General features: G+C 38.7%; 1 protein-coding gene across 6 annotated transcripts in view; it reads left to right on the top strand.

Annotated features, from left to right (window-relative positions):
- The first annotated feature begins 349 nt into the window (after window positions 1-349).
- Window positions 350-13,828, top strand: part of LOC306886318 (intraflagellar transport protein 43 homolog A-like) — a 29,811-nt gene continuing 16,332 nt past the window's right edge. For 4 of the 6 annotated variants that reach the window (XM_079443327.1, XM_079443326.1, XM_079443330.1 and 1 more), the window contains exons 1-3: window positions 350-457; window positions 1,027-1,131; window positions 11,340-11,410. In XM_079443327.1, coding sequence (XP_079299453.1) covers window positions 413-457; window positions 1,027-1,131; window positions 11,340-11,410 — 221 coding nt within the window. In that variant the 5' untranslated portion in view covers window positions 350-412. Of the gene's footprint in view, window positions 458-997; window positions 1,132-11,339; window positions 11,411-13,828 lie in introns of all 6 variants that reach the window. The other 2 variants (XM_079443329.1, XM_079443328.1) reach the window with 1 other exon arrangement.

The raw sequence follows: 13,828 nt of genomic DNA, 5'->3' as shown, positions 1-13,828 counted from the left end.
TGTGCTTTAAATAATAGTTTATTATCATGGCACAGGCCTAAAACAGTGTATAACCACTGATCAATATAATTCTCTATTATAGACCAGTGGGTATGTATCCATGATATCATGTACAAAAATTGTACATCGTTCTTTTTGCTGTTTATCAGCTTTTTTTAACTGAATCTTATTATTTCTAGTTTTGTACATGTATTTTCTCTTTTATTATAGCCTATAGAATAACCAACACAAACTCTGGGTAACATATCAAATAGGCTACATGAGAAAGCAAGAAAATCTCGTTTAATTTAATTATTTAATGCTTTGAAAGTCAACATTATAAATGTTTGGGTGCGACTGATGGAATTCGCCCTGGATGTGACGAGGGTCGGCGGCGGCGTGACGTCACTTCCGGGACGCGGTTCCGTTAGAAATGGACGACAGTCTTCGGCTGGCAGACGGTGGATTTACTAAAAATGTGAGTTGAATACCTATTAAACTGTTTTCGAGATTCGTGCATCACCGTAAATCAGTCAGACATGTCCTGCAGATCACTCGACTATAATAAACAGAAATAACACTATCTAGTGCTGTTCTGTGTTTGTCCCGCGCTCGTGTTGCCATAGCAACAGTCATGGACCACGCTAATAAACATTCAAAGCCAACGCTAATTATTAATATATGCACATGTTTACCTCAGAAATAAAGGCAGTACAGCAAATACTACCATTATGTGTCAATACTTTGCGTTTAAAATAATAAATCACACTTGTTTTGCATTACAGTGATGTAACTTACACATAATATACCTGTACATACAACTGTCTATTTCTATATTGTTATTCCTTATTTACTTGCGCTTCTATCACTAAAACTACTTCCTCGTAAACATACCTGCAGTAAAGCTCATTCTGCTTCTGATAAATGTGGCAGTGCTCCTGACATCTGGTGGTTGTTCTAAAACGAGCTTCATGTCTGATTAGTTTGGGATGGGAGTATGATCAGCGTATGTTGCCAGGTGTTCACTGATGATATGATGCTGGTTAGGTTGCCAGATCAGGCAGAAGAGCTCGTCAGGCTGCTGAGATGATGAGTGCTGAAGAAGACTCTCGTCAGAGGAAATCATCTTCATCGGTCAGTAACGCAGCAGAGGTCAGTATGCATCTGAACTGAAGAACATGCTCCTGTCGTTTAAACAGACCCCTGTATTTCTAAACACCATCTGTGACCGTACGAATGTGGTGAATGACAGAATATGAACAGCTTTGATACTCGTCTGCTTTACCAGTGCATGCAGTAAGAAGTCGCTTATACAGCAGATTATCACATGAGACGTGTTTATGATAAATAATAATAAATGTGCTCCAATGCGTGTATGAATACTGGGGATGGAATAATATATTGCATCACAATATTTTACAATACAAAATTCAAAAATATGTATCATGGATAGTTTGGACATTTCATTTATGATTTTATTCACATATATGACCCTGGAGCACAAAACCAGTCATAAGGGTCAGTTTTACAAAATTGAGATTTTTACATAATCTGAAAGCTGAATAAATAATCTTTCCATTGATGTATGGTTTGTTAGGATAGGACAATATTTGGCTGAGATGCAACTATTTGAAAATCTGGAATCTGAGGGAGCAAAAAAATCTAAATATTGAGAAAATCACCTTTAAAGTTGTTCAAATGAAGTTCTAGCAATGCATATTACTAATCAAAAATGAAATTTTAATATATTTATGGTAAGAAATTTACTAAATATCTTCATGGAACATGATCTTTACTTAATATCCTAATGATTTTTGGCGTAAAAGAAAAATCTATAATTTTTGAGCCGTACAATGTATTGTTGTCTATTTCTACAAACATACCTGTGCTACTGATGACTGCTTTTGTGCTCCAGGCTCACACATATAAACCATGATTAACACACAAACACAAAGAGCACATTGCATATTGTAAATCCAGAAGCTCACACATTTGAGCTTCCATGTATATTAATAAAATATAACATTTATAACTAGTTAAATGTATGTAGTCAGGGACAGAGTGCAAGCATATTTGTGTAACATAATTCTGGTTAAACATATTTAGTTAAACAGAATAATGAATATTTCTATTCTGGTTAATGAACTATACATTTGTTAAATGTTTATCACATGACTTACAAGTAACAATATAAAAAACCTGACCATATGAACTCTCTTTGTTTAGAGTATGGTATTGTAAGATCAGTGTATAAAGGCGAATCATGACTTGAGTGTATTGAACACGATGGTTTGTCATTCTTTTTTCGTTTATATTTTGTTACCATGCAGGGCTGTATTTTTTAAAATAGGGAAATCAGTTTTGTTGTACTGCTCAATAACATGCAAAATAAGCTTAAATCCAACATTGAAAAATATCATAATGCGTACCTGAAAAAAAACTGATATGATATTTTTGCCAAATTTTCCATATATATGTATATTGTGAATTTTGAATGTCTTAATACATGTCTAATTAAGCGTGCGTGCAGTGAAAAGCCTGTTCTGAAGGCGAGTAAGGCAGTATTAAGGTCGTGAGCGCTGGTTTATTCTGGTGTGTGCTATTTTAAGGAGCTTTCACTCAGTCAACTCTCTCCCTTACACATTAACTAAGGATTGTTTGAGGCATATTTGCTGAGGTCTTGCAGCGTTACTGCAGGGCATCGGCATCCATGGCATGCCATCTTTGGTTTGTCCCCAGGAGCGCTGAGAGCCGTACATGAATTCTGCTCGGAATTCTTGCTATGTTTTTTTTTTTTCTGTAAACTTTCCAAATTAGGCTGTGTTTTCTGATGTAAAACCAGGATTCTCAAGTCCCCTGTGACCTCGCATCTACATGAAATACATTTGTCTGGCATGAAGAGTGACAGGCCTGTTTTCCATGTCTTGATGGTCAGTGTTTCATTTGGCTCCTTCTTTAAATATGTATGTTTTACGTTCTTAAAGCGGACACATCTGAGCATCCAGACATTTTCACAACATTGATCCTCATGCTAAATACTGGGACTATTCACTCTTTGATCACCGATCATTGATTTTAAATAACATATACACAGCAGTTCTTTCTGGTCCTTGAATGTGAAATATGTGGTTTGTTAATAAAGATCATGTCTATTTGAACATTTATTTTGAGGTTTTTGGAGATGTGAGCTCCTTCTGGATCTTCTGGAATTTACCGCTGACTCTGATGGCTCTTTAGTGGTTTAACATGAGATATCATTCGTTTTGGGTAAATCTAATGGCCAGTCTTTGGTCTCAATAATCTATTATTTGTTCCAGAGCAAAGAGTTTTCAAAGAGCAAAATCTCATCAAGTTATATTTTATACAGCCTAACTTTAATGTTGTATATCTGAGTGCCTTCTTTGTACTTTGAATTGCCTATCAACTTTGATAATGGCTATTGTTGTTTATTAAATATTATTGTTCACTGAATAATATCTTAAATGAATAATACTAGTATTTAATTAACATTTGACAATAGTATTTGGTATTGAGAAGCTGTGTGTGTGTTAGTGATGGTTATTTTAGTTACATTGTTCCACCATTAGATGGGGTCAAGAGACTGTTATTATGAGTCAGTTGCCAAGACTTTTATGTTAAAAAGGGCCGAAACAAGGACATACTTTTTCTATTCAATAACATCTTGTAAGATGCGGCCAACAAATGCATTGAACAGCATTATTATGGGAAATCCCTTAACTATGGTGGCCGAGAGTCAAACTGGTGATGTTGTAATTTGCTGGTGCTTTTTCATTTGCAGTGCGTTGGGCTCCCTCAGCCACCATAGTATGACCGCTTTCCTCGGTGGACATTAGGGCTGTGTATCACCAGCAAAGTCACGATACGATACGTATCACAATACAGAGGCCACGGGATTGCACTGAATTTCACCCCAGAAGAATTTAGTAAAACAGCTGTTTGTTAAACACTGCATACTATAGGGCCGTTGCTAGCTATTGGCAGAGCAGGCAGTTGACCTCTGCATTATGAAGGGCCTTCATAACTGTACCACAGTACAATATAGGTAATGTCATATGTTTCATGTTTACACTGGGCACTCTCCACCAGGCAGATGCAATATTCTGATTGCTTGCATCTTGTTTTTAAGCCCATAAATAATAATGTTTTGGTTCTAATAAATTTATTTTACACAAAGACATTCAGCAACAAACTTTTTAGCGCTGCCCTGCAATTTTATCAATAAAATATCTTAATTGCTCAAGAGCTACATTATCTTTCTCAACAAGGAGCTGATAACGTCATTGTATCTAAAGGAATTAAAGCCACAGCTTCGCTGTTAATACGATGGTAATTCATACATACATAGCCTCTCACTCTCATAAATAAATACTGCATGAATTATACTTTTGAGAATAGAATATTGAAGGTGAGATCGCTAAACTGCAAGCTAACTGCTGTTTTCTGTGGTGTTACAACAATGTGTTTTGCCCCTTTAGGAAAAGGACGAAATCTATTTGGACTACTTCCTGTGTGTAAAGGTCACTGCAGGTGCTGGTTGATCTGAGGGGTGCATGGGGAGTACATTCTTTCTTATTAATTTTCTTAAGTTTAGCTAAATTTGACAATTTCATGTGCCGCGCTTTATTAATGTCTGTGGTGTTATGTTGATAACTTGCAGATTTGACATATTTTAATAAAAATTAATAAATACATACTTGTATGTATCATGTCATGTCCCCTGATCTTGAAATCATCATGATGGCAGCCTCCATTTGAGAAAAGTCTGGATTTAGGCCGATTTGTCTGTGGTGTTATTGTCTTTTCTGGTAACACCACAGAGTCTATAGTAACTTGCGATATGAAGTATGTGGTGTTACTTCAAAATGACACAAGTGGCTGTGTCAACAGTGTTTGACTGAAATTCTTTAAAAATCTAAATGTTATTATATGAATAGCACTCTCTCATAATAATCTGCTCTACTGTACATAATTCAGTGAGCTTTTAATACAGTGATACTTTCAATGAAGCAACTCAATGTTCCTTCATAACTAGTTCTAACGTGATGTTTTTTTAATTAAATATGGAAACATTTCAGTGTTTAGACCTGGTTTATCTTTAATGCAAAATCATGCATTCCCAGTAGAGTAAGGTGAGAATCAGATATGCATGTTTCTCTTCAAGAACAGCAACTGATGAACATGCTCAGAGGTGAGCAGACTCCTCTGAGCACTGATGATGTCCCCAGCAGTTGAGAATATTTGTTCTGCTGATACACTAGTCCCTGGGACACACAAATACCTTTGTGCCAGCTTGGACAGGAGAGGGTACCCATGTGCCTGAGATTTCCACCATTCTAATGGATCACCTGTCAGTGGTAAAGCTGGAGCATCTTGTTATCGTTTCATCTCTTGTTCTGTATGGAGGCAGGTGAAGGTGTGGATGTTCTGGCACTACTGCTGTTGAATGTCTGTCCAAGGAGATCAGCAAGCGCAGATTTCCTTCTCTTTGGGCTGTGTACAGTGGTGCTTCCTTCCTGGTCAGGAGGAGTGCTCTGAAATCTGTTGTCCATTAAGTCTGCAGCCTCCTGGAAGAAAACAGTGGGACACTGTTGCATTATTATTTAAAAAAAATGCTTAGCTGTCAAATAAAATGATACAGTTTTAAATTTAAATGGCTTATTTACTAGATAAAATACATGTATATTTTTATTTTAGCAGTAATTTAATGGTTTTAAAGTATAAAATTTGAACTGAACATTTAGAGGACCTTCTCTGATTAATAATTGAATTTACCTTAAGAGCATCTGCCTTTGACACCACTTTGATAAATGTCTCATGCATCTCATCTGGTGATAGGAAGAGCAGAGATTTACACCTAGGGTCTAAGAGATGTAGAGGTCGCTTTTCTCCTCTGAAGAATGATATCTCTTTGAGAGGTCTTGGTAGATGGCATTCTTTAACGCTTTGATAAGAGGGGAGTCCTTCGCAGTGCTGCTCATGTCACTCAACAGCTGGGTGTGAAGTGGAGCAATGATAGAATCTGTTGGGGTCTTGTCCTCACACATGAGGCTAGAGGGCTTGTACGACCTCTTCGGCATTTGAGATTTCCATCTCAGTCAAGGTGCAGATGTCAGAGACACTCTTTCTCACCTTTAAAAAAACAGCAGAGTGCAACATTAATTAAAAGATGAATTTAATCATTCAGTTGAATATAAGATAAACTTTTCTTAAACCTTGAATAGCAGTACATAAAACTTAACACATCCAAAAAAGAAAGAAAGAAATGAAATCAATAAAATTAACAAGGAATTTAATCTTGTTAAGGCACTTTAGTAGTAAAAGTAATGAAATTTACAATAAACAGCTTACCTCAGATAAGAGGGCAGCACCGATAGCAGGTTGCTGCTCGAGAAAACGGGAGAGCGTCTCATATGCACTGTTCCAGCGTACAGCAACATCTGTTATCAACTTGTGATGTGGAAGGTCCAAAATTGTCTGGTTCCTCTTCAGTGCTCCCGCTGCTGTGGTGCTCCTATGGAAGAACACAGAAATCCTCAGAATCTTCGCTAGCAGTCGAGCTACAGCAGGTAGCTTTAAGGCACGCTGTGACACGAGGTTCAGTACGTGTACAAAACATCGTATGTGCAGGAATCCTGTCAGCTCGACAGCCAAAGACATGTTGGATGCATTATCTGTAACAACTGCAGGATCTTTTTCTGTTAGTCTCCATTCCTCTGTGGCCCCCGGCAGCACATTTGGAGAACGTAAGCATTCATTTCCCACCTGTCATGAATAAAATGAACCGTAATTGTCACATAGGACTCCGTGGTCCTGGACGTCCACGAGTCGCAGGTGAGGGCAACTCTCGCCGCAGATTCCAGTGCACTCTTCACCTTTTCTCTGGTCTGTGTGTACATAGCTGGAATTGACGTTTCGGTGAAATATTTTCGACTTGGGATTTCATATCTTGGTTCCAGTATTTTCAGCATTCACCGAAAACCTTCATTTTCCATCACATTGTAAGGCCGAAGGTCCTTACAAATAAACGTGGCAATGGAATTTGTAATGCTAATTGCCCTTGGCGATGAAAAAGGAAGCTTTGCCTTACAAATCTCATCCAGTGTAGGCTGATTCACCGTTGTTGTCTCACACAAATCAGGATGATACCGCACGAGGTGGGGATGCAAGTTGGTCTTGTTGCCATTGTATTTAATTTTTGTGAGACAGTTCTTGCAGATTACATAGTCTTTTTTGGTGAGCTTTGGTGAGCACTACAAAATCCAAAATGCGCCCAAACTTTTGATTTATAAGAAGCCGGTGCATTTCTAATTTGTTGTTGGTCTGCCATTGTTATTGGTATTTCTTCTTCGCTGTGAATTACATTTTCCGTTAATCTGACCATCCGCGCAATCTGGGAAGCGCCACCACAAGAACTCTGGAGGTACTACCGCTCCGGTAAACCAAAGTGGTAAACAGCCACAGTGTAGGTATGAATTTAGATCTTTAGTATGTTTAAAAAAATATCGATACTTGGTGCCAGAGTATCGATAACGTCTGTGGCTGGAAATATCGCGATAAATCGGCATAGCGATTTATTGTCCCACCCCTACCGGACGTGGGAGACAGGGAAACACAAGACTTCAGAACACTAGGAAATCAAACGAGGAAGAACTCAAACAGGTGAGGAGTAATTAAACACAGACGGAGACTAATGAACTAATAACGAAGACAGGAACTGGAAACAGGGAGGACCAAATATGGGCATGGAGCACATGGGGAACAAGACACCAGACAAAACACAAGTTTGACAGCCAGCAATTTCATTGCTGAGTTATTCGAAAATGGTTTGGTCTATCGAAAAGCTTTTGATAACTTTTTGTCAGCATAGTCTGATATTCTGATGTCTCATAGTCAGATGATCTGATTAAATTTGGTGAAAATCAGACCAAAGATCTAAGAGGAGTTCGAAAAGTTAAATAAAATGGAGGATGGGCCGGACGGCTGATTATAGGAAAATTGATATCTATGTTCTCGGCATGATCCAAGGAATCTATGACCAGCCAAAGATCATCAAAAGCTGTTAGCATTTTTTTATATTACATTATAATTTTTGACCACAAGGTGGCACTTGACCCAAACTTTTTGAGTACCTTTAGGGCATGGAGCTGAGTTTTGTGTCGATCGGTCAGTGTGTTCATAAAATATGCAATTTTTTGACCAAATTCAAAATGGCAGATGCCCAAAATGGCTGACATGGGAAAATTGGGTAGCGTTCATTCGGTGTGCTGCTTTGACTATATATAGACCAAATTATGAGCAAAAATGGCCATTTTTCATATCTCCTGACCACTAGGTGGTACTCTGCTCGTGACTTCAGGAATCAGAGAAAAACACTATTTTATTTCTAGCCCTTATGGTTCAAAAGTTATTATTATAAACATGAGTGAAACTAATGAATACAATTGGTGCCATTGCACCATCGGTGCTTGGCCCCTAATAACAAGACAGGACGGGCCACAGCTTGTGGCAGCGCAAAATCCCTTTTAGCATTGTGCCACAGCCATATCACCCTGCAGCCCAAGACCGGTTGCCCACTGAAGCTAAGCAGGGTTGAGTCTGGTCAGTACCTGGATGGGAGACCTCCTGGAAAACTAGGTTGCTGTTGGAAGAGGTGTTAGTGTGGCCAGCAGGGGGTGCTCACCCTGCGGTCTGTGCGGGTCCTAACGCCCCAGTATAGTGACGGGGACACTATACTGTCAAAAAGCACTGTCTTTCGGATGAGACGTTAAACCGAGGTCCTGACTCTCTGTGGTCATTAAAAATCCCAGGATGTCTTTCGAAAAGATTAGAGGTGTGACCTCGGCATCCTGGCCAAATTTCCCCATTGGTCTCAGACCATCATGGCCTCCTAATCATCCCCTTACACTGATTGGCTTCATCACTCTGTCTCCTCTCCACCAGTAAGCTGGTGTGTGGTGGGCGTTCTGGCGCACTATGGCTGCCGTCACATCATCCAGGTGGATACTGCACACTGGTGGTGGACGAGGAGACACCACCCCTCACAATGTAGAGCGCTTTGAGTGCTTAGAAAAGCAGAAAAGCGCTATATGAATTATTATTATTATTATTATTATTAAAAAAAACAACTGTCAGGTTTTGCTAAAGACACAGTGAAACATTAGTGATGAGAAGGCGGACACAGTCATTCTTGCGGCTTTCTTTATTTCATATGCATTCTTATTCTTATTATGTCAAAAACACAAAACGTCATGTCTTGCCACAACTCACAAAATCACTGTAGTTCTTATATTTAATTGCATACATTTTCTTTCTCTTTGCTTTTTTATATCAATATGGTATATTTGGTGCATGGTACATTATTGGTAAGTTTAAAACAAGTTTTATGAAAAGTCATCTAAAAGTAGTCAGATTACGTTTCTAACTACAGTTTTCATCATGTAATCTGTAATCAGTAATGGACTACAATTTGTCGTAAGTACAGGAGACTTTTATGTGGGGTTTTTTTTCAGGTGAAATGATGGGACACTCTTTTGTCATCATTCACTTCCTTCGTTCTCTCTGTGAACCGCTTTCCATGAGTTGCACGAAATGACTTGTTCACTCATAGCATCTTATTTGAGGCGGTATGCGCTGCGTCCCAACCCCCCGCAGCCGTCTCTGAGCCCTGACATCAGGATTTACAAATGGCCCTGCTGAAGGAGTTTTATGTGCTCTTCTGTGTTTTTTAATGTTGAAAGTAACTGAATTCCTGCAGGCCTCTGGCTTATTTTGCAGACCCAATTTGGTAATGAGAAATGCATCTTTTTTCAAGTGCATTTGTGGGTTGCCCACCCTTGTTGTGCCCCGAGGAATTCTGTCATTTTAAAGCTCACAGAACCACCGCCATAACCCAATTGACTATTTTCAGAATGAAAGAATGAGAGGGAGATGGGTGGGTTTTTTCCCCTGTGAAGCTATTTTGGGTCATGTATGGCCAGAGCAGTTCCCACACTTACATACCACTCAGACCCCTTCAGCGCTCTCCCAGTGTCCTGCACTCGTTTTATTTAACTACATTATCTATATTAATCATATTACCTATATTGTATTACAGTTTATTATATAAAGTTGGGTATATGTCTACCCCTTTTCCCCATACATACAGTATATTTGCATATACTGTATAGCAAATCTTGACTACTTGATTGTTCAAAATGTATCTTCTCTAAATTTAACTGTATTATTGCTCAGCTCTAATCTGCTAAATGCTACTAAAACGTGTGGCGATATTAAGATATTACAAGATATTAAAGTATGTAAAATAGGGTGCAATGTACTGTTAATAGGACAGACTTTTTCATCTGGATTTTTCCTAGGTGTTTTAGCTGTATTTCGAATTATGCATTGCACCGTGTTGTGTTTTAGCATTAGAGGAATAACTACATCACTTCAGTAGAACAGTAAAGAAGATTTTTAGCTGAAACCATGCTCCTTGGTAGTATATAAAATACAAGTCAGTGGCTAACGGCACGTGAGTCAACAAAAGCATGCAGGCAACATATATTGTTGCTCCTGATTATATTGTGGTCTTATGAAGCAAAACGATCGCGCTGTGCAAGAAACTGAACATTATATATACCATTACTACATGTAAAGCTCAAAGAATACTTCAGGTTTTGTTGTTGTTGTTGTTTTTTATGCGTATTGAACAGGAAGCCTTTCGAGTATACTCTGATAGCGTGTGCGAAACAGGAGGTTAACACATGCGCTCTAGAAAGTTTCATCTTTATCCAGTGTCTTCGCCCTTTTCTCCAGAAGTTGTGACTGATAAAAATGTTGTTGTACTCTTTTAATTAAATTGCAGCTCTGACACAAGTGTTTGTCAATGCGGCTGTCTGTTGTTGCAGTCTCTGATATTTTTTTGTTCTTCAGTTTCTTAAGTTTAATTTTTTACTGTCAAACAATGGCCTGGGACACTGTTGCCACTTTGTGGAACAACTAATTAGTGCAAAACCAATTTTATGTGCCTGTGCGACCTGGGCTGTTACAAAAATCGGGCGGTGCGTGTACAGTACGCGCATGCTACTCTGGTGACGAAATCTGCGTCTAATGCACTGTACACAGACCCTCGTGTACGCATAAAAACTGAAGTGTGCTTTGGGCTTAACGTATGGAAAATAGTCATCATAAAAAATCAGTAGACCTCTGATTGGTAGCACACACCTGTCTTTTGCTGATCTTAAAGCTGTTGTTTCAGGACACTTTATTAGTAAACTATGATTTTGGTCATACCTGAACTGTTTGCCTGTCTGAGTTAATGATGTGAAGACACACAGCTGTGAATGTGTGTTTGATCTCAGGGACCTCCACCGAAGCCGGCCCGTCGGCAGGGAGGATGGGCGGAGGAGAGCACAGGAACCGGATCTGCCAAGTGAGTGGACGCCTCTAGTTTTCTGTCTCCCTCTCTCTGTCTTTCTGAGATGCATAAATATTCAGCCTTTCTAAAAGCCCACACTGTTCTGTCCCACATACAAACAAACACCCCTCACGCACAGGCACAGCATTTTTAAGTGATAATCCATAAATTATTATACATTTCATGTATCGGACAACTTTTGGACAGCGCACATTATTGTGTGAGCTGTGTTTGTAATGTTGTAGTGTTATCAAGCTGAGTATTTCTTAATATTTTTGTCGAATGCGTGTTCTTTGCTTTAGTTCTTTTCATCAGTGTTAATAACCTCTTGTCTCTGCTCTCATCTATTTGATCTAATTTGGGGTTTTTCATCGCACTTAACAGCTAGAATTACATAAACTGCAGGAAATCGAATGCTTGTAAACTGCGTTTGGATTTTTGCAGTAAGGTTTTTTTTCATTCATTATCATGTCAATCAAATTATAGTGAATCCAGCGTCAGTGCTGTAGGGTTTGATGTGGGCCCCTAGAATCCCATTAGCTCCGGCCCTGCTGCAGTGAGGGTCAGTCGCCACATGATGGTGTCATTTCCTGTTACATGAGTTTTGCTGGACCGACCAGAACTCAGAAGCACCCATATTTCCATATAACGTTTTTGATAAATATGCACCATTCTGAATGAATTAAATCCAGCTACAAATTCTGAATGTATATGCACCCTGAAGTCAACCAAACATTCATATATTCTGAACACAATTTCTGTGCATGTGGAGAGCAGCCATACCATAACACTGAAAAGTCCTGTTAATCCTATCAGAGAAAACCACAGAATCAACTGTATAAAGAAGAGCGCTACATTTATTTCACAAAACCGACAGAAGCAGTCATTACTGCAGTCTTCAGTGACACATGATCTTCAGAAATCATTCTAATATGCTGATCTGCTCAGGAAACATGTCTGATTATTATCAATGTTGAAAACAGTTGTGCTGCACAATATTTCTGTGGAAACTGTCATACATTTTATTTTTCAGGATTCACAGATGAATAGATTTATTTGAAATATTTTATAACATTATGCATTATACGTGCATTCATTTCTTTAAAAAAATACTACTAATAAAAAATAAATAAATACAATTTGACCTCAGACTTTTAAACGCTAGTCAATTTAAGGTTAAAAGAAAGAAGTACAAGACAAGAAACAACATTTGTTTTACAGATTGATCTTTTTAAATTTATGGTGAATAAAAACCTATTTATGCGTGCAGTAAATGTGCATACTGTGCACAGTAAACATACTGTACACCGGAGAAACGTCAGTATGTTAACACGGCCTTTGGCTCAGTTAGTGGGGAATGAAGCAAACTCTACACGTCTCAAAGGAAAGGTCAAAGTGTCTCTTCTGCGCGTCTGCCAAACTTATCTTGATTCTCTCGGCTGGGAGGTGTTAAAGGGCTTCTCGACGCATTGATTCTCCTTCTGAAACAAAGTAATCGTCCCCTCTGAAGAAGACAAGGACTTTTTCTTCATCTCAATGTCACCCCTCGTGCTCAATCACCGGCGCTCTGTTCCCGCTAATCCCACAGCAGAAATCCCGGGATTTGCAGATCTATCACTCCTAATTGACACTAAATGATCTGTCAGTTTATTGATGAAGCTTTGAAGCCAAGTTGTCACAATATATTTTATCCTGAACAACTTTTTCCAGACAGTTTTACTGTGTTAATGGCGCCGTTACACGGGTCTTAATGGAGAGTGGTGTAATGGGTCTTAAACAGCACGAGAGAGGACGGGGCCGCGTGTCAAGGGCCGGACACGCTAACACCCGTGATTATCAGCATCTGCATTACTGTTTACACATTCCTTTATTACCCTGTAGTGCTCCTAAGGTTACAAAAGCTCAATTTGACACAGAAATGCAGTATCCAAGCTTTTGGGAAGCAGTTGCATTGTATAATGAACACAGCTCAATCTCTGAATACACAGTAGCTTCAGGATATCAGTTCATTATAAAACTAGATTTGATCTTTTAATTGTTTATTATCTTGGGGTTAGCATAAAACTTCGACTTGAATGCTTTATGTTAAAGGCTTTATGAGATGCACATTGTTGTCAGGATCCATTAGGTGGCGCTCAACACCAGCAAAAACCAGCCTGTATATCACATTAACCCTGTACAGCCTGACACAAGAAAAATATAATTCTTTGAAATGGAACAATTTATTGAACCTTTAGACTAAAAATCTAAATGTGTTTTGTGTTGATCCATCAGGCTTTTATGGCTCACATGTGACCCTGCAGCACAAAAACAGTCTTAAGTCGCTGGGGTATATTTGAAGCAATAGCCAACAAATACATGGTATGGGTCAAAATTATACATTTCTCTTTTATGCCAAGAATTATTAGGATATTAAGTAAAGATCATGTTCCA

This window comes from Barbus barbus (assembly GCF_936440315.1).
Source record: "Barbus barbus genome assembly, chromosome: 20".
NCBI lineage: Eukaryota > Metazoa > Chordata > Actinopteri > Cypriniformes > Cyprinidae > Barbus > Barbus barbus.
This window is presented reverse-complemented; position numbering and strand designations above follow the sequence as displayed.